Here is a 20,954-nt window from a genome sequence, read left to right on the forward strand (position 1 = left end):
CATACAAGAACTATTCACGTGAATTAGCACAGTAAAGCTCAATAAATCTTTAGCAGCAAAAAGGTGTGCATCATAGTACTCTTATAATCAGAATTTTTTAAAACGTCATATTTACTAGTTAGTGATAAACGATTACAGTTTTTTGTAGCATTTGTATAATTTACTAGTATTTTAATTGTATTCGATCGCGTCATATAAATAATTCATTAAATATAGTAATGTTCCATTAATACATGTTACATAGTTATATGTTCCTTTAGCAAATAAGAAACAATAAATGTATACTGGATTCCTACTTTAATCTGATTCATCATATAATCCGATTCGCCTCGGACTACCTATCTATTATACTATGTTACACGCTTCCTAAATACTGTACAATTCTTGTTTGAATCATATTTTCAAATAATAAACAATTTTCAATTCTTTCAAGGTGGACTAGTTAAGTGACACCCTGAATAATTCTATAATACATTATAAGCTCTTTCTTTACACTTTGAAGAAAGATAAAACTAAATATCCCGTTAGTTAAACTTCAACAAGTATTCAATTTCTTTTATTCATTCAGATCTTTCAAGATCACCTTCAAAAATCTACGTGAAAAATAACAAATTATGTCCCATAAATAAAATTCGCTTCATTTATATATCTAAGTTTCTGTTACTGCGTTCGTCACAACCAGCGACAGAACAAAGGTTCAGGATCGGTTTGTAGTAAAAAGCATTCCACCAGTTAATCGCTTGAGTCACGATTATTTTCATCATATGTAAATACGTACAGTTTGGAAATAGACAAATTGACGCGAAGCTATTGTTTTCTGTTTCAGATGTCAGCGTAGCGAGTGAATGAACGTAGGTTGCAATGTTGCTGTCGTCGCTATGAACGAGAGTCGTTGCTACGCCGATTCGCCTGCGTTCGCTGTACATCAGTCATTCAACCGGAATGGGAAGGCACTTAGGTGTGATTATCAGCGTAACCCAGGCTACTGTACGATATTATAAGTTTGCGGTTAATTCAGTGCTGTCCGGCATAAATTCTAAACCTTACGATGCTTCCCCCGTTTTATTTCTCTTGGTATGGTTGAGGAATGCGGGCTAATACATTACATGTGCCCGGTTTATACAAACACAATATGGCACGTTAGAGAAGGAGCAAAAGCTGCGTAAGGGGATCCTTGTGGGGACAGCACTGGTTTAATTGCTCAAAACCAGGAGGGCGTGGAGAGAAGTCCGCACACTCTGCTCTGATTTATCGCTCGTAATTGAAGAGAAGAAATCTAAAAGACTACCAATCACGGGCATTACTACCAATTAATTTCTTGTTCCTCGTTTGTCGACTTCTTTCTTCACTCTGTACATTCTTAATAGAGGCTCTTTTTACCTCACTTTATCTGGCGAACCTTTTTTAGAGTGATTACACTCCGCGCGAATGTAAATACTGTGCTGATGTTCACGTGCTCACTACTCCTTCGAGCTAGTTTGTGAAACGTATTTTTATTGCGAATGCTTGGATGCGGTTTAACGCTATTTAAACGGATATCTCTCGGATAGATGTATTACATGGTATCGCGTGTTTCGATAACTGAATATTTAGCAACTGAATTATTATGATACATTGAACGCGTGAAAATTTTTCCTTCAAAACATTATATTTTCGAAAAAATTGAATATGAATAATAATAAAAAATATATTCTAAGATGGATAAATAAACTTTTTCGATATTTTCTATATGTCTAATACTGTTAAAAGTAATAATATTCCTTTTGCAAATAAAAATTACAGGAGTGATTTAAATAAAATAAATAAATAAATTTTGTAAATACATGTTAGAATATATTTTTTATTATTATTCATATTCAATTTTTTTCAAGTTGAACAGACTTCCGAATTTACGAGTAAGTAGATTGTTAGTACACAATAGAACAGATTGCGATTCCCCAACACACAATCGCAATGCAAACTACTGTCAGACGAAGAAATGCAGCTATCCGAATTTCTCTTTCACAAAAACATATTAAAGAGGGCTAATTTCAGGGGATCGAAGAAAAGTGTGCTATTCTATACGACTGACTGTGGCGACGAGAAGGAAGATTTGGGATTCAAGCTTCAGCAACGATCAGTGTCTTTGGTAAGTCGTATGCGTAAATACATAAATATTGAATAACTAAAATTCTACTTGTATTTATTATAAAGGCTTCTGGTTATGAATTCGCAGATATGCAAACTATTTATGTTTTCAGATATCATGATATTTAATATTCTGTAAGTTATCGTATGAGATAACTTTTTACTTGAACATATAAATTATAAATATAATTGATTAATTACTTACGAACAATCATAGCAGTCACATATAAATTTATATGTGTTTGTATTGATGTGACAACATAAGTTCAGTGCTTTTACATACACTCAACTACACGTTATAATTAACAAACGAAATAAATTATCTTTACAACATTTATACTCGAGAGGTTACTTTCACAATCGTCACTTGGTTTGTTGCAGAAAAATTATAAAGCTTAATATTCAATACTAAATTTTGTATAATATAATACATGAAATATTGAAATCAAACAATTTCTGTCTCTTGAATTCTGTGATCTTTTTATGTTGGTTATACAAATTAGAGAACAATGAATATAGATAAATATGTTATATAAATATATGTAACAAAAGAATTTCCGAGTACAAAGTGTTAAACATGTCTATAACATAAAATTAAAAACAATATAATGATTACTAAGCTGCAAATGTTTTCGTAAATTAAAATTTTTTTAAATATATTTCGAAAAAAAGAACTACGATAGAAAATGTTTTTTCCTAATAAATATTATAAAAGGTACTACAATTTGGATATTTTATGAGTATATCTTTTGATGATGTCTAATTACATTAACAATCACGTTGTCCTAAATTCAAGAACAATAAAAGTTATATAGGTATGATAAATAGTTAATAAATATTCTTATATAAATCTGGCAAAGCATTCTAACTGTAGAGGAAAAATACACTTATTTAATAAATACAATATATTCTATGACAATAAATTAGTATATTCATGTTACTCTTCACATAACATCTTTTTACGCTATACTTATGAAATATAATGTACGGACGATAATTTTCAGTGTGCATAAATAGATGAATGAGTGTGTGTATGTATCGGGTCTGAAATATTTGGAGTATTCTACACAGAAACGTGCGGCATGTTTGTTAAAATCAATATTTTAGAGAAATCAATAAGTTTAGAATGTCCCAAACACAATGGAAGTATATAATCTTCAGTGTTTTTATGTTTATTACGACATTAACATTTTTTAGAAGAAACATCTTGGTTAATAATTGACAGAATATGATACAAGAAAACACGTAGTGAAGTTACGAGATGTTCCGCTAACCGACACCATTCGAAACGCGTCGATGAAAAATGGATCGCATTTCTTTGTCGCATTACCGCATGAAATGAGTAATATAGTATATCGTTGAACTTACCTCAAGGTCCTCTATTAAGCAGTAAACAAAGAAAGATAGAGTACCATTTAAGGAAATTAACTTGATCTTGAAATTTCTTTCAGTTCTATACGTACATAAAAATCTCTATATAATACGTCCTTTCATACTAAACGACTTTTATATAGACATTTTTAATAACTATTTATTTAACAACAGTTAAGTAGACAGTATAACAATTTTTAGGAAATAAAATTACGACTTCGCAATTACACGACTCAACACACACTGTATTCAGAATCAATTCACACTCTTTAACACATTCAAACTCGTTCATCTCACATGTGCAACCATTGTTTTCACAAATTACATGAATTACACACTTCAGATACGTTTGAAGCATTCTAAAATTATTGATTTTCCCAAACTATTGATTTTATATAACATGTCATATGTTTCTATTTAGAATCTTCCAAACGTGTCATACACGGTATACATACACACTCATTCATATCGCATGCACACCGAAAACCGCTGCCCTCACATTACTTCAATATCTCGTAAAATATTCAACCTTACATATTTGAACGTAATATCTTGTATATTGGCGTATTATTTATTTTCGCTACTAAGCTCGTGTAATATTTTATTATCAACAGTTTGGAAGATACGCAAAAAAATGTTCCAATTTCACTACAAGTAAAAATTTACTTCGAAGATAATAAATTGATAATAATATAGTTTTTTGCTTTGATCCATGGAAAATGAACAACGTTGATTTGTATTAAATTAATCTAGAAATCTTCATCACGAATCTCACTCGTCATCGCATGGAAAAGGGTTAATAAATCAATTTATTTAATAATTTATTAGGAAATTAGTTTTATCTTTCTAATAGTATAAAAGAAAAATCGTAAATGGCTCAATTTGTCCCATCTGATAGTTCTAATGTTAAAAAACAGTGAATAATCGAATCTTTGTAACAATCATGCCCAAGCAAAGTCTTCGCAAGCAAGAGTCCTTTTCGTGGCTGTGAGTCAGGTATGTAACGTCCGGACGAAAAGCCGAAGCCATAAAAGCAGGGCCTTCCATCTAAATGTAAAATACCAGTATTGTACCAGTATTTTCGGTTATATCTTCGTATCCTTTATATAAACCGAAGTATTACAATACCGATATTATTTCGGTTTTCTTAGTTTACCTGTAGTGAGAACTTTCCTATTGATTCCTTTTGAAGAAAACTTTCTTATTGGTGAAGAATACGTTTGTAGAGTAACTGTGTTCCTGATGAGACGGTCTCGCAGGCAACCACGAATAGGAGTGGTAATAATATCGCGAAAAACGACCGTATATATTTGCGTCTCAACGTTTGTTTTGTTGCTCAACTATATAATACATGTAGCGACAAATTTCTATTTGTATGTTTCGTTATCATCGCCGCTTTCATAGCTTATCGCAGCTCTAACGTAAATGTATCCTTAGTCTTAATCGCAATATATTTTATAGAAAAACCGCAAAATGGAGATATTTATTTTAGGTTTCGGTATTATATTGGTTTTTGTGTAGCCTTCTTGACCTTATACCGGTATTAACGCGTTAAATACAATACCAACCCTCAGGGACCGGCAATAAAAAATTTCAGACACAATAGTGTAGGATTGAAATAATATTTTAATTTCGAATTATTTTGTATAAAATATGGCTATATATATAATAATACATAATGATACTCATTTGTAGAGTATATAACAAATAAATAAATAAATATTAAATATTGTTAATTATATATACACATAAAAAATTGTATATTTATATAAAATATGTTATATTATATACCATGTAATGAATAGTAATACAATAGGTACTAACACATAATGACAATCAATTACATATTACATGATAGCCTAATAAATATTAATTATATCGTCAGTACGGCCGCGACTTAGTGCTCAAACGTTTCTTGGAAAAATTTCTTTTTGTAGAATAAACACAAACATTTGTTAAATATGATGATGTTTAAAAATATTCCGGAATTTATCGGAATTCGGAAACCGCAATTTAGGCAAAATTTTTTTAATTGACTTTTAGCTGGCTAAAACGACAAAATTGCCCACAGTATATCGGTCATATGTTTAAAAGCGCATAGGAGCAAGGGGATCCTTCCACTCACGATTCTCGTGCCTCGGCGCGCGCCATTAGTGACCACGTGTCGAAAGTCGAGCGTCGTGAGTGGAAAAATCCCCTTGCTCCTGTGCACTTTTAAACTTATGGCCGAACTAACGCGAGAGGCGAACTGTACTTTCTTGATATAATTTTTAGTTATTTCCATCCAATTTTCTCTGCATGTACATGACACGGAAACAGAAAGTTCGTTAAAATCAAGGTCACAATGACCGTGTTAATTTTATTTCGGTTTTAACTTCTAGGCCTAATACTAGTAGAATCATACTGGCATTAAGTACGTCCATAAAAGAGTAAGAATCGTGGTGATATGTGAGTGTGACTTGTATAAAATTCTGGGCGAATAGCCGTGCCCACAACGGTGTTTGCGACTGCTTCACTCACGGATTATCTCACCACGAGATTTTCACTGTTCCCTGAGTTTGGCCTCGCTCGGTTACTCTTGACTCCAAACTCGCCGAAACTGGCACGTATGACAGCAAATTCACCATTAACCTCTTACGTCATAACATGGGACCAAGTACATAATGAAGACTTTCTCGGCTCTGATTAGTTGGAGAGAAGTATTATTTTGAGCTCACGAGAGAGTTTAACTTTTTTATGAAAAACTTGAATCTATATTGAATGTAATTTTTATATGTATTTGTAATGTATAATTTTATGTATTTATAACTGTTTACGACATGAACTAAGAATGAATGTATAACTTCCTTCCTGGATAAGATATTAATAACAATAACACAATTTTAGTCAGTCACGGAATAAACAGTATGGCGTATGTTTAGGGCCCTTTTATAGTTTAGAAAATCAGAAATTACACCTACTTTTTAAATATTTTTCAATTTCTCCATTACAGAGAATATGTGCCTATGCAGCAATTTTATATCATACAAAAACTTGTAACTGGTTAGAATTTTTAAGAAATCGACAAGTTAAAATACTAACATAGTAATTGTTTGTTCGATATAAACCCATCCACTCTATCTTTTCTTTTGTTTTAAAATTTACACTTGTATTCGTAAGCAAACTAAATTTCATGTTGAGAATATTCAAATTTGAATACAAGTTGAATACAAATTTGAAAAAATTTAACAGTAAATGTACTTCTTTCAAACTTCAAAAAGAATTTCATCAACCACTATTCAAGGATATTTGGCATGTTCAAGAGTACGAGGTGAATACCAGTGTTATTGGTACGTTAATAAACAATAAGGGGTAATGAAATTATCTACAATAAACACTGAAGTGTAACAATTAATTTATAAGTACATTAAACTTATGAGTAAAATGCGAATAGTAATTCCAAGTATTCCAATATTTCATTCAGTTCGAGTGTGCTAAAATATTCTTCAATACAGTGTATCTTCAATATAATTAAAGACCATCGCCTCGTTACAAATTGCTTAGTCTTTGTGTTGCAAACAACTGTAGCACGGTATTAATTAGGTTTTAGAAGTTGACTAATTACCACGCATTTTGCTTAACACGTGTCCCTTCGGCACTGTAATTCCACACTGAATAATACTTGACATGTCACGAAACTTAAAGTGCGATGTACCAGTGTATGAGTTAATTAATTTGAAATAGCAAGGCATTGTAAAAATAACATTTTAATCTAAATAAACGTACAGAAGTGCGTCAAATTGTAGAATTTTTTAAGGACATAATCTGTCATAAAAGTCTGTAATCAATAGTTTTCCATATTTTATAATTAATTGTTGTTGCAAATAACTTCATATGGAGAAGATGAGGCAAGATGAGGACACGAGAAAATGCGAGACAATTGTTTATTTTATATTATTATTCATGTTATTAAAAATAAACTAAGCACATTAATTATACAATATACTTACATAATTATCAAATATATAAACGAATTCTATTATCTGAATGTCCTCAAGAATCGAGCTCTTTTATTGAAACAAATAAGATCAAGAAATAGGGTAGCTGGTAAGCCTCTATTATCTGAACTCGTCAGTTATCCGAACAGACTTGTCCCCCGACGCTTTTGGATAAACAGGGTTCTACTGAAATATAGTAGAATAAAAATGTTAATTCATATTTCCAAAATTATAAATTATTCTCGATCTAGCATAAACCAAATAATATACTGATATAAAAAAACTGATGTCGGACGTCGTATTGTCCACTTCCAACATAAAAAGTTGACTAATGGCCTAATCGCTCTTTCACAGAGTACATACTCGAATATCGAAACCCTCAGGTAATTATCTTTAGTTTGTCAGAAAGAAAACCTTAAAATATTACCTTTTTCGGGTTCTCTAGACCGGAATTCATCTTTAAATCAAATGCTAATTTGTCGACGATCAATTTCTTGTAATCAACTTTTAACGATTAACTCCATCAATCATTCGAATTAATCGCCGATTTATCAATGATTACTTTTATTAGTCGTAAGCATTGATCGCAGAATGAAGCTAAAAATTTGAATTGATCGATGCCCAACTCTTGAGTACGATAAATTATTCCAACGAGTCGTGTCACTTCTATCAAAATATCCTCGAGGATTATCCCATCACTCTTCCTTCTAGCATTTCACGCCTCGGGTTCCACATCACATGAATAAACAAAGAAAAGAGTATTACTTTCAGATAAGGTGCTATAAAAGCTAGACGTTTCACACAGATGTTGTCGAATACGAGATTAGAGATCGGCGCATATCTGGTATCTTTTCTGGATCGCCTTCCGGGTCGCCTGAGCTGATGGAACCTTTCATTCCCGACAATGATTATGCGTGCCTGCCTCGTGAGCACACCCACGACTTCCTCCAATGATTAACGAACGAATCGACGGCCGAACCAAGGATGCCTTTTAATCGCTTCAATTAAGTGCGTTGAATCAGCACACGGGACAGCGGGAACTTTCATCGCACCCCAGTGATAAAACACCGACCTTCCTCGATAATAGCTTCAGATTCTTTGTTTAATGATTGCTAAGTGGTAGGGACAAAGAATATGGAACATTACGAAAGCCAATATCGCTTTACATTTCACGTGTTATACGTAGAATTCAAAACTGGTATATCGCGCTTGGGTTACATCAAATGACGAGTCAATTATGTTTTGTGAAAGACGGCCGTAATTATGATGAAACGCGGCTGAATTAGCTACAAAGAGAGTGAGGGGTACTGCTTAAGTGAGAGGTCGAGATGAATCGGTGATATACTTGCCCGAGCAGAAGATGCTTCTTGGAAGCATAAAATTAATTTTGTACTGGTGCAATTTAGAGGGATTAAATGGATTCCGTGTGAGCTTGGAGTTTATCAGTCAAATTCGTTGGGAAGATTATGTTGATGTAGCTGAAAGCAATCACTATCGAACAATAGGAATCGGTCGTAAATGTAAATACGTGAGCCTGGCAACTGTTACAACTCGACTGATTTAAAACTCGAGATAGTGTAATTATTTGTAATAAATAGTATCCTAGTAATTAATTGGTTAATTAATACAGAAGCAACTTGTTTTTCACGAATTATTGAAATTATATAACCAATATGAAAATATGTTTTTCAAATTTTAGAAACGTTTTAGATTCTCGAACACTTTAAAGAAACCATAAAGATATTATTAATGCTTGAAATTTTGAAAGACGTTTCACGAAAATATTTTTTAAGTAAAATTATAGTTTTAGTCTTAGTTTTAGTAGATATATAGTAATTTTGATACATATGTAATTTTAAGTTATATCTAGTTTATCAATTTTCTCGAAAGTATGCGTTGTACTAAAAATATATTGTACCCTTATTATTCTCAATGACGAGCGGAAGTACTTAAAAATCACTTATGAACTCAGGAAGAAAATTATTTACTAATTATTTTTGTATTATTGCTAGATTTTCTAACTTACTATTCCGACGTTCCTATTGTTGTTAATTTTCTTATCAACAGATTGTATAAAACATTTATGTCACTTTATCGCAAACAATTTATATAGAGTTATATATTAACAATTTATATATAATTATATTTACAATTATTAAAAACCAATATGTTAAACTTTGAAACAGCTGTGTTAATAATATATTTATTAAAATTCGTTGTAATTTTGTTTTCAATTGGTATCATGTAGTTCGAAAAAATAGATTTATTACCTGAAGAAGCTTCAGATTTTAAATTTACTAGATGATCAAATCTCATTCGCCAACTTAATAGATAACCTTAAATCTCAAACAAAAGCTACATCACATATGCCCTTCCATCAAGGACTAAGCCTTACATAAAGATATGGAATAAAAATATAAACATATCTATCATTATATATTAAGAACTTCATTGCATTTAGTAGCGGAAACCGTTCTAATGACCATAATTTTAAGCTTTTCTAGCAAGAATGCATTTTATTTCAAATACCTTTTACGATTAAAGAATTTAAAATGTAACTCATATTATTTGACATTTTTTAGAATGTAAATTTCAACGTACAGTTTTGATTAAAATTTTTCTAAAGTGCAAGTTAAAAATGTAATTTTTTCCTTTTAACGTTATTATTAATTTTTTAACAAAAGAGAACATTATATTTTAGAAATTCAAGGCAATTATTGAAAATGTAATCTATAGTCTTCACCATTATCATTAATTTTATTAATAAAATATTATATTACAGTGATTAAAAAATAACATAATTATAATAATAACGTTTGTTACTAAGTTTTTAACAGTATATCATAATTATAATCATTAAAAACAATCGTTGGCAATGTAATCCGTAATCTGCAATATTATTATTAATATTTCAGCAAAACATTGCATTAACCAACAAGAGAATTTCGATAACGTGAAAATTTCAACTCTTTTAAACTTCACAAGTGTGTCAAGAACCTCTAGAGAAATGTCGAGCAATTTTTTTTTGTCCTTTTTTGATTCTTTCTGAGTTAGCACCAGCTTGTAAAACTTAAACAAAAATTGGAATGTTCGGGTTACCGAGGTTCCCTTGTGAGCAAAATCTTTTTTTTTTTAGATTGGAGAAGTTCGAATGACACAGTTCCGAAAATAGAATGAAAAGTTCGCTCGGTTTCTATTGTATCTCATTAATTTCATGGTTCCCGTTTCAACATTGGTCACAGTGTTGACACCAGTCCTCGGGTCAAGCAGATTTCGTAATAAAGTTCCAGTACCGGCGTCGTAAAAGGGTCGATGTACTTACTCGCACACTCCAAGATCACCGTGCATACACGGGAAGTGTCTCACATAGATGATGCGCGTATAGTCGTGAGAATTTCCGAGCACGTCGAGAAATCGTAATTCTCACGAGCTCCACAATCGGACCTTTCATGCAATTTCTCGGCCGCGCTGCAGTCGCACGCCATTCGCCTTGTGCGTCTCGAAGATCAGGCATTCGTCTTTCAGGTATCTGAAATTACTTCGCACTCTTCGCCCACTTCTGCAGAATTGAATAAATTATTGTATCAGATTTATCTCGTTGTCCATTACTTTTATTCTTCATATTTTTCCTTTATAGAAATTCTCATTCTTTGATATTTATAGACATTTTCTTACATAAGTAAAAAGTGTTTAGGAATATGTATATATTTTGAAAAATGTCTCCAGCAATGTCTCCAAAAATATCTCTTGGATCGAAATTATATGGTTGTATTCTGGCCAGTTTAACATAGTGTTGAGCCTATGAACCATTTTAATTTGTTTTCAAAGGACTTCCAAAAAACTTTATATCAGATGTATCCATTAACACGATGAATGCTATGGCGGTTACCGGTGAACCTCAACCAAATCGAGTTACTAAAGTTCGTTTAATTAAATGATGATTATTTGAAAACATTTCTATATTATAAGTTATGCTACCTAATGTGGTGCCATTTAACTAGATGAACGTGCAATAATAATAATTTAATTCAATCACATGATTTAATATTATATTTTTCCATTTTGCGCACTTTGCTCTATGAAATCGTGCGGCGTTCGACGTGTTAAGCAAAGTACAAAATCAAAAAAGGTGCACCACGTTAAAGTGTTCGACTTTCTCCAACAATTATTTGGAAATAACTCCATCGGATTTTCTTATATTTCACGCTTCGGAAATCTCCCCCCAAAGGAAAAATTATTCAGGAACACGAAAAAACAAAATTTGTACGGTTCTATACTTTTTAATTAAAAAACTGAAAAGTTCTATACTAAAGGCTCATTATATAAGTTACTTAGAAAATGGCAAAATATCATTGAATATAATAGCAAATGTATCATTGTTTACGTATGTATTATACAAATTTGACAGTATTCTGTTTTCTTCCGAAAAAATGCGAACTTACTACACAACCTAATAAAAAAGTGCAATAAAACCTGCGCAAATTGTTTCTTAAACGATACTACGTATAAAAATAAATTACAAATGTTGATTGGTTTTCTTCCATTAAATCAAATGGTAATAACACACCGTAAAGAGTTAACTGAAAAATTATGTAATGATATATTTGCGGATGAAAATTTACTTTCAAACATTAAATGTATAATTATGTTCAAGAAAGTACAGGCACATTTAATTTAACACGCCTTTTCATTGCTAATTATTTTGTACCCTTATCATACAAGGTATGGTATCATACAATGGTTTTGTCTTAACTCAAGCTATTACTTTATAATAATTAGAATATGCAATTATAAATAAAATAACTTTAATGACCTTAAAATTTTGCAAAATACAACTTTAAAAAATGGTTTAGTGTATAATATACTGTTCTCGGAACTGATGAATTTGCGCCTCTAACATTTTGCATAGGATACAAGATAAGAGTACTATCGTATTGTAACAGTGTTGAAGAGATATATTCCTTGTACAATATTACTTATTTATAGACAAATTATATGAAGTATTGAAATATTTTTTGTAATATTGGACATATTATTTTTCTTGCATTAGATGCCCCAGTAAATACACATATCAAGAGAAATAATAGTGGCAACTTTTATAATCAGAATAAAAAAGAATAATTAAATAATGAGAAATTAAAGAAATATAAAAAGTTAATATTACTCTATTCTATAGGTTTATGAATATTCAAGACTTTTTTCCAAAGGAAACGGTTATTATGCAATTGCAATACTATACTTACACAAAAGTTTTCGAAAAAACTAGGTCGCTTTCAATACTTAACTTTTTGTTCTGTGATTTTTCCCACATTGAAAACCGAGAAAAGATATTAATCCTCACGTTTGCGTGAATCGCTCTAATGGACAGTAATGCGGTGATGACATGAGTTGTAGATTAGAAATGAAAGGCGTTGTGATGTATGCAGAAATTTTACCGAGCATCAATTCAGAAATTTAATCCGTATGAACATGACAGTACATATTGTAACAAAGGAGTAAGATTATAACAAAATTATAGTCAATAAAGCTGATAATACGAATTACTTTATGGAAGAAAATAAAGATGTACGGGATATGCGTTTTACTAAATAGTGCAGAAAGAAACAACAACATAGTGGGGGAACAATTAGAATAACGAGACTTAAGTAATTAGAAACGAAGGAACAGTTACATTTCCCAGCCGATTTACGGCGCATCACGTGCACTAAGGTAATTTTAGCGATCGTCTCCGACAGACACCACTATAGTGTATTCGTTGTTAGAACACTCCGAACAAGAAGTTCATGAAGATGATTATTCAGTAACACTCAGTAAAAACTGCCTGTCATTCTTTGCCTATAAATGATTTTAAGAAATGTTAGAACAAACCAAAAATATCTTGTTTAATGAGCCAAATAATATTCAAAATATTCATCTAAATAGTTGGCATCATCATTTTTAACTTGTGGTGTGTTGACAGTTATTTTGATTTTTTTTTGTTTCTATTTATTTTCCACGCAACATAAAAATAAAAATAGAATAGGTATATATATATATCTGTTTCATTAACAAAATTTATATTTGTAAAATAACGTACATAAATGCATCGCATAGCTGTCACCATAAAATTCATGTATGTTATTTATATTTCTATAATATGCAATATTTCCTAAAATTGTATACATTTGCGTAACAAATTTATTGAATGAACTAAACTAACTTTAACTTTACTTAAAATGACCTTACATATAAAAACAAGAATTGGTGGCTCGAAGAATTACCGCGTTCGTTTCTAAAATAGGTTCTAATCGAAGACTTGAAAAAATTTGAAAAATGTCTCCTATCTTTTTAAGGTACGCTTACACTTGAGATTTTTACAAAAATTCCAGTGACTCTTGGATAATGTTCGAAATGATCCCTTTAGAAATGTAAATGTATAATGTTTCTTATTCCGAAGAGTTTTTTTTAAAGTTAAGAGGTGGTAAGTAAAGGAATGCTCTATGTGCGTATATCTCGAATCCTTGTACTAAAAGTAAACTAAATTAAACTATTCGCAAACATTATGAGCATAAGAAGAGCTTGATATCACAAAATTGGCAAAACGTATGAAAAACATAGAAAATCAAATCTATTCATAAAAGTGTTTTTATCGCCCAACATATCTTTTCCATTTATGAATCTTAAAACATTTTTCGAAATTTGCTAAACATTCGATAACATATAACGGTATTTGGGAATACTGGTCCGTAGCAATACTTACGCGAGGTAGAACCAAGGTCTGTACGTGCTCGTTCCAGCGCTAACTCGCGGAACCATAACGCCATAAACCCGTACCCTTGGGAGACACTCGTAACCTCGACGCGGTTAATCGAACCTTGACCGTCCGAAATTAAATTTCCACGTGCGCTTCGCCCTCAAGTATTTCATTTCTTTATTTGTTTTAGAGTTGTCCATTAACAATGGAGTTATTAGCGTTGTGAGCTTTCCAATGTGCCTGAATAGTTACATAGCGAAGTCTACAATTGTTTGAACTGATTGATAATTATATTTACAAAAAGTCTAGGTCGTTAATAGCTGTAGCATGTTGTAGCACGTTTTTAATAATTCTGGTGTCATTGCTAAATCCCAAAATTTTTGAACGCGAAGAAACGTTATTCTTACTATAAGAAATCGTTTAATTAGTGAAATGAATTATTTAAATAAATAATCTGTATATATTCTAAGATAAACGTTATTCGTAGCCTATTAATAATATATATTTAGTTAAAGTTAGTAGTAGAATACCACCAAATTCGCATTTAGGAAGGTTGTTATACGTAATTTAAAATTGGTAAGTAATGTAACATTACTAACGTTTCAGTCAACAGTTAAAATTGTCGCCGCTGGTTTGTTTTTGGTAAAAGACGAAGTTTTGTATTTTTAAATTGTAGTCAGCAATACTTTAGTATCCTGTATATTTATTCTGAAGTTTCCTACGTTTAAGGGAAGTTTAATAGCATCTTTATCGGCTTTATCAGTTGTTTCATTACCAATCTGATAATCTTCTGTAGTAGTCATTTGATATCATGTAAGTTCAACTATATTACAAGGTTATTTGTCAATTGTCTTGAACAATTATGATAGAGAAAATCGACATGCAGTTCTTATTTTTCAAAGTGAAATCGATTAGAAATTAAAATCATTAATATTAAGAAACGAAAATTTGGAAATATTCACATAATTTTTCAAAAATTTTCGTTCAAACAAGTTAAATGAATATTTAAATCGACAATAATGTGAAACTCAACTTCGTGAAATGAGACACAAATTAATTCTCGCTAACATTAACAATCACAAAGTGTTATATTAATTAATGAATATAATGAATATAAAATAATTATATAAATACATAATACACAAATATATAAATATAAAAATAATGACAGATCAGTCCTGGAATTTTTAATACAAGAAGGATTCGAATGAAAATCCACGTGATTACTCGCTATAGACTACAAAATATTTCGCATCATTTGCAACACAATCCTCTAAATTTGCAATAAACTTGCTAGTTAATTCCCATGCTTTAGGAATTAAATATTGTTAGGTGAAAGATAATTCAAGTAGGAATTCATCAAAGATTATTCCTGTTATATAAAATCCCTGTAGTTACTTAATTTACTTAACACTAAAACTACTGATCAATTATTATTTTCATTTATTTACGAAAATTCGAACAATACGTTTCTTGAAATTCAAAGGGTTTTGTAGTCTTGTATCTATACAAATACACAAATTTAATTAAAATTCGCTGGCAAAAACACCTTCATAATTTAAATACTTGCAAAATAAAAATGTTGAAGTGAGTCAATTTGACCTGCCCAGTAGTCTTAATATTAATGTTTTCTAAACGCCTATACTTATATGAATCAGCAGTCACCACATTAGTTGAATGAAAAAAGAATTCGGAGTATTTAACAAAAGAATTTAAAAACACAGAATACGATAAAACAGTGTATACAGAATATACCATAAAGTAATATGTTAAGCAAATTATCAATGTACACGTATATAACAGGTATGTCCCGACCTTTAAGTTTTACTGAAAGCATAAAAGATTTTGTAAATCGTGAGTATCTCTAACTTTTTGACCAAGAGCTATACTCTCAGACTACACGAATCGTAACACAGAAAATCGCCTGTTTTCTGCGCGCACGCTAATATTGAAGCGACTAACTTAATGTCTTCAGAATAAATGACAAAAACAAGATATTAATACTTTGACGACCGTACATTTAACGCGTGTAATACTCTTATGATTCGCTAACCCGTTAAGCGTAAATCTTACAGTTCGTTACCGGCGCTGTTTACGCAGTCATTTATAGAACACTTGAAACATGTTTACCAAAGAAAGTATTGACGCTATTACTTAAACTGTACAATATAATAAAAAAACATTATGCTGGTGTCAATACAATGTTAAGTTGAACCATCGGTAACAAAAAGAGTAAGTGACATCTAATGGTGGTCAAATTGTTATTTGTTGATTGGTCAATAATTGCTAGTTCAATCTTATATCTACAGTGATCAATGTGAACAAACACGTGCAGATGTAATCGCAAATTATAACGTAATGTACATAAGCAAGAAAAACATAAGATAAAAAGTTAAAAAATATACTTCGTTTGACTTTTTATTTCAATTGTTTTGAAGTTTTAAATGATATTTCTTAACATTTGTATTTTAAGAACTATATATTACTGGTTTCTTAGTTTAAAGCATTTTTCAGAACTTTGAAATAGACAAAAAGGAGAGACATCAATCTAATCTACATAGTGTATAAGATACCACAAGTACATATTTCATTTGTAGATATTTAGTGTGTGTGTGTGTGTGTGTGTGTGTGTGTGTGTGTGTGTGTGTGTGTGTGTGTGTGTGTGTGTGTGTGTGTGTGTGTGTGTGTGTGTGTATATTTAGTGATTATAGTAGATATTTTAAATCTGAAATGTAATACCGAGAAAATTAGCATGGCATTTACGCAATAATATATATTTTATTCTCATGGTCTATGTAGCTATAAAATTTATAATATAATATTTTGTTTAGTATATTTCATTAAACTAAATTTAGTCGCAATGAGTTATATTTTAGTAGAAGTATATATTCAGTAATTGTTAAAAAACAAATTATTGTAGCTATTAACTTTCTCTAATAATTTAACTATTAACTTTTATAAATAAATGCTATTGATCAAAATGTCTTTTAACTCTTTTTTTTATTATAAATTCTGCATATGTGCAATTCATCATACAATGATATTTAGCACTTATTTAGCAAATTTAGTTTATGTCACTAATCTGTACGGTAGCTGTAAGAAGTGATGTTTCTTGAGTCTTTCTCGTTCATCTGAGGTGTCCAGAAGTTTTGCGGCCAGGTTGTTAGGGTGATTTTAGTCTTTGTTGATATGATCTGCTTTGTTTTGCAATTTCTTCTTTGACAGTGGGTTTACCGGTTTCCTTATATGTTTGTTTGTTTGGGATATACCATCCCACGTTCAAAATGGATCTCAGTTTTTTGTTTTGTCATCTCTCTACTGTTTTTATGTTTGAGATTGTGGCTGTTCCCCATAATTGGCAAGCGTATGACCATATCGGTTTGAGGATAGTTTTGTTTATTAATAGTTTATTGTAGGTTATTAGATGCGATTTTGTTCCAATTAGCCACCAAAATTTCCTATATCTTTCGTTCAGTTGATCTACCTTTTTACGGATGTGCGTTTTCCATAAGAGTTTTCTAAGTTTTCCCGGAGATATTTAATTGTCCCTTCCTGTGGCAGTGGTTAGTTGTTTAGTTTTACAGATGGACATATTTTTTTATGGTTGGGAAGGTGACCTGTATGGATTTAGTAAAGTTAATTTTGAGCCTCCATATTCTCAACCAGTGTTCTATTTCATTGAGGTGTTGTTCTAGTATGTTTGAAGCTTCTTGTGGATATTGGTCAGAAGCTACGATTGTCGTATCATTGGCGAAGGTAGCAATGAGGATATTGTTCATCGTCGCGAAGTCTGATATGTAAAGAGTGTATAGAAGTGGTCCTAGAACGCTCCTTGTCGGACTCCTGATAATATCGGATTAAGGGCAGATAAGGCTTGTGTTTTGACTTGGAATAATCTATCTGTGAGGTAGGATTTTAATATGGGTTAAAACGCCGATGGTAGTAGTTCCTTGATCTTGATTATTAGTCCAGTATGCCAGACTTTGTCAAATGCCTGCGATACGTCCAGACATTTATTATATTTCTGCTAATCTTATTAGCCAGTCTATGTACTTGCTCTATGGTGGGCTGTTGTGGAATTAGTTCGTTTATTGCAGGTTTTAGTCTACGAATTAACAGTTTCTCAAATAGTTTGGAAGTAATTGATAGTAAACTTATAGGTTTATAAAATGTAACTTCGTCCGGAGATTTTCCAGGCTTGTGGGTCTTTCAACTCTTAAATCTTTTAACTTTCAACTCTTTTACTGTGAGAGGTCTCCATAGTGTAACATGTGAAAAAATCGAATTTTTTGCGTTTTTTCCTAGTTTGGCATCTTAAAAATATAATCACAAAAAGATTTAATCGAAGTCGAAAAAGTAACAAAGTTAAATACATGATTCGAAACGTAGCAGTGTCGAGATACGGGCTATGTACAGTGGAAACTGTAAACACGTGTTTTCGAAGCGGCACTTCTTAAACTTCTTAAATTTCGTAAACCTCTTAAACCTCCTAACCCTCTTAAACTTAAACTTAAACATCTCAAAAATTAGATAATTAGTTCTACGAGGGATAAATTAATTACACGTCTTATTGTCGTCCCAACGAAAAGTATATAAATATTTACGAAACTAAAAATTTGCGACTTTAAGAGCTGCCACTCTTTCCCTAAAAGAATTGAATTTTTTCTTTCAAACATTGCCATTTTGTTATGTTTCAACGTATTTCTTTATTCTGGTAGAGACGATAGCCACACACTTGTATATACATATTAAGAATTCTTTTAATTTTTTTACTCCGATGAAATGACTATGACATACAGTATCATGAGCACTATGGGATTACTTTTCTTCTACGATATGTTCCTTCCAACACCATAACCTACAACTATTTTAAAATTGCGAGGTACTGTATGTACTTATTATTTTCTGCGGTATATATTCAACAAAATACATTAAGTTAAAAAATACTCTGTATTTCTTAATATCTATGCATTTATTATAAATCACTTATACAAAAATAACTTTAAAAATATATATTTGCTCCGACTGGTTGGTACTATCACCAGAAAAATGTGCCGATTATAAAGGGTTAATATTTTAACTCTGTTGTAAGAGTATAATGTGAACAGTTACTTTATATTCAATTAATAAAGGTTTTATAGGATTATGCGTTACACACTTTTACATACATACTTATAGGTAAAATATATAAATTAGGAATATTTATTTAACCAGCATTATTTGATGAATTGTAAGCGAAATAAATATTGAAGAAAAAATACATTGTGATTTTTATATAATGTAACTTCAACGAACGATGCAAGTTTTCCACTTCCAAACTGTTTAAATATTCCACAACATTTTCAGGAAATCCGTTTATCACAACTGTAACTTTTTCACTACAGAACAAATATCCATGTTTAGTTAAAACTTTTTTCTATTTTTAAAGGAATAGAAGTTTTTCCGTTTCGCAGATATATGTGCAAGAGAACTTTCAGTTAATACGTTGCCTTTTATAAGAGTTCTCTTGGAACAGAAAAAATAATAACTATAAAATTAAATGCATCCTCCTAGTGATGAATCTTGAAATTATTACACCCTTTTTAAACAACAAAAAATCGTACATAAAATTTTTAAATATCATTTTAAAGAAGAAAGTTCATTTTATTTATATCCATGGTAAATTCAGTTACGAAAAAGATATGACGAAGTTCGTAAAGGCGTTCGAATTTTCTAAGTTCTCAAAAAAAGCATTTTTGCGAGCAACTCTCTATTTACTGTAGAAACGTTTTTGTAAGAAATCAATGAAATACCTTGAAAACCGAGACTTTCAAGATTACTGTATAAATTTCTTCAAAAAGATATGTCGATTCAAATATCAAAAATTTTTAACGAAAACTCAAATGTCCGGTAACTTCTGGACAAAAGCATGTATTGTATGCATTAAGTTCGCCTTTAGCTATTATATTATAGCTAAACTTTTATTAATATCCTCCATTTGTTATGAAATATTGAAATTAGCATCACAATTAATTTATCTCTCATAATGACAGTAGTTTGGTTTTTTACAAATTTAAAATTACAGATACTTTATTTCATCATGATATTCATTACGGAATATGATTAAAACGTTTATTAATTTTAATACCCTAAGTAGACTAGAATTTTATACAAAACCAACGTTTTCAAGTACAAAGTAAACAAACAAAAGATAAATAAGAACTACCTTCTTTTTTTAAGAATTCTAATAAATTGAAAATAAAATAACAATATTCTTATATACATTCGAAAGTTGTTCCCTTTTATATTTTATACATTCATGTTCATTATAAATGCATAAACTTAATATTCCAGTAATAAAAAATTCTAATTTAAGCGTGACAATAAAAATAAACCAGACAATGTTGCGTCTGTACTTGTTATTAGTCAACGAAGCATCTATACGACTGTATATCCATCAGCTATAGAATATTTTACAAACATTGCGAACGCGTATTATTTCGTACAACCACAATGGCTTGAAAAGGAAACTGCTCGTCGTAACAGGAAATCCGCAACGTACCACGTGACATGAAACTTCCGATTGAAAGAATAATCTCTTGAAACTAAGAGTCTTCATTTCACCACTTTCACATATGGCATCTGGCTACATGGTTTCATATTTTAAGAAAAAGAAATATTAACCAGACTTTTGTTATACGTCATTTGAATAGAATTTTCGAATAGCGGTTATTTAAGTATCTCATATATTGTCTTACATAGAATGA

General features: G+C 30.9%; 1 protein-coding gene across 1 annotated transcript in view; it reads left to right on the forward strand.

The window, feature by feature from the left end:
* Window positions 1-20,954, forward strand: part of sprt (PDZ domain-containing protein sprite) — a 133,553-nt gene that overhangs the window by 62,984 nt on the left and 49,615 nt on the right. The window contains exons 2-3 of the mRNA XM_031994616.2: window positions 827-958; window positions 2,035-2,128. Coding sequence (XP_031850476.1) covers window positions 846-958; window positions 2,035-2,128 — 207 coding nt within the window. The 5' untranslated portion in view covers window positions 827-845. The remainder of the gene's footprint in view (window positions 1-826; window positions 959-2,034; window positions 2,129-20,954) is intronic.

Source organism: Nomia melanderi, chromosome 11 (assembly GCF_051020985.1).
Source record: "Nomia melanderi isolate GNS246 chromosome 11, iyNomMela1, whole genome shotgun sequence".
NCBI classification, from domain to species: domain Eukaryota; kingdom Metazoa; phylum Arthropoda; class Insecta; order Hymenoptera; family Halictidae; genus Nomia; species Nomia melanderi.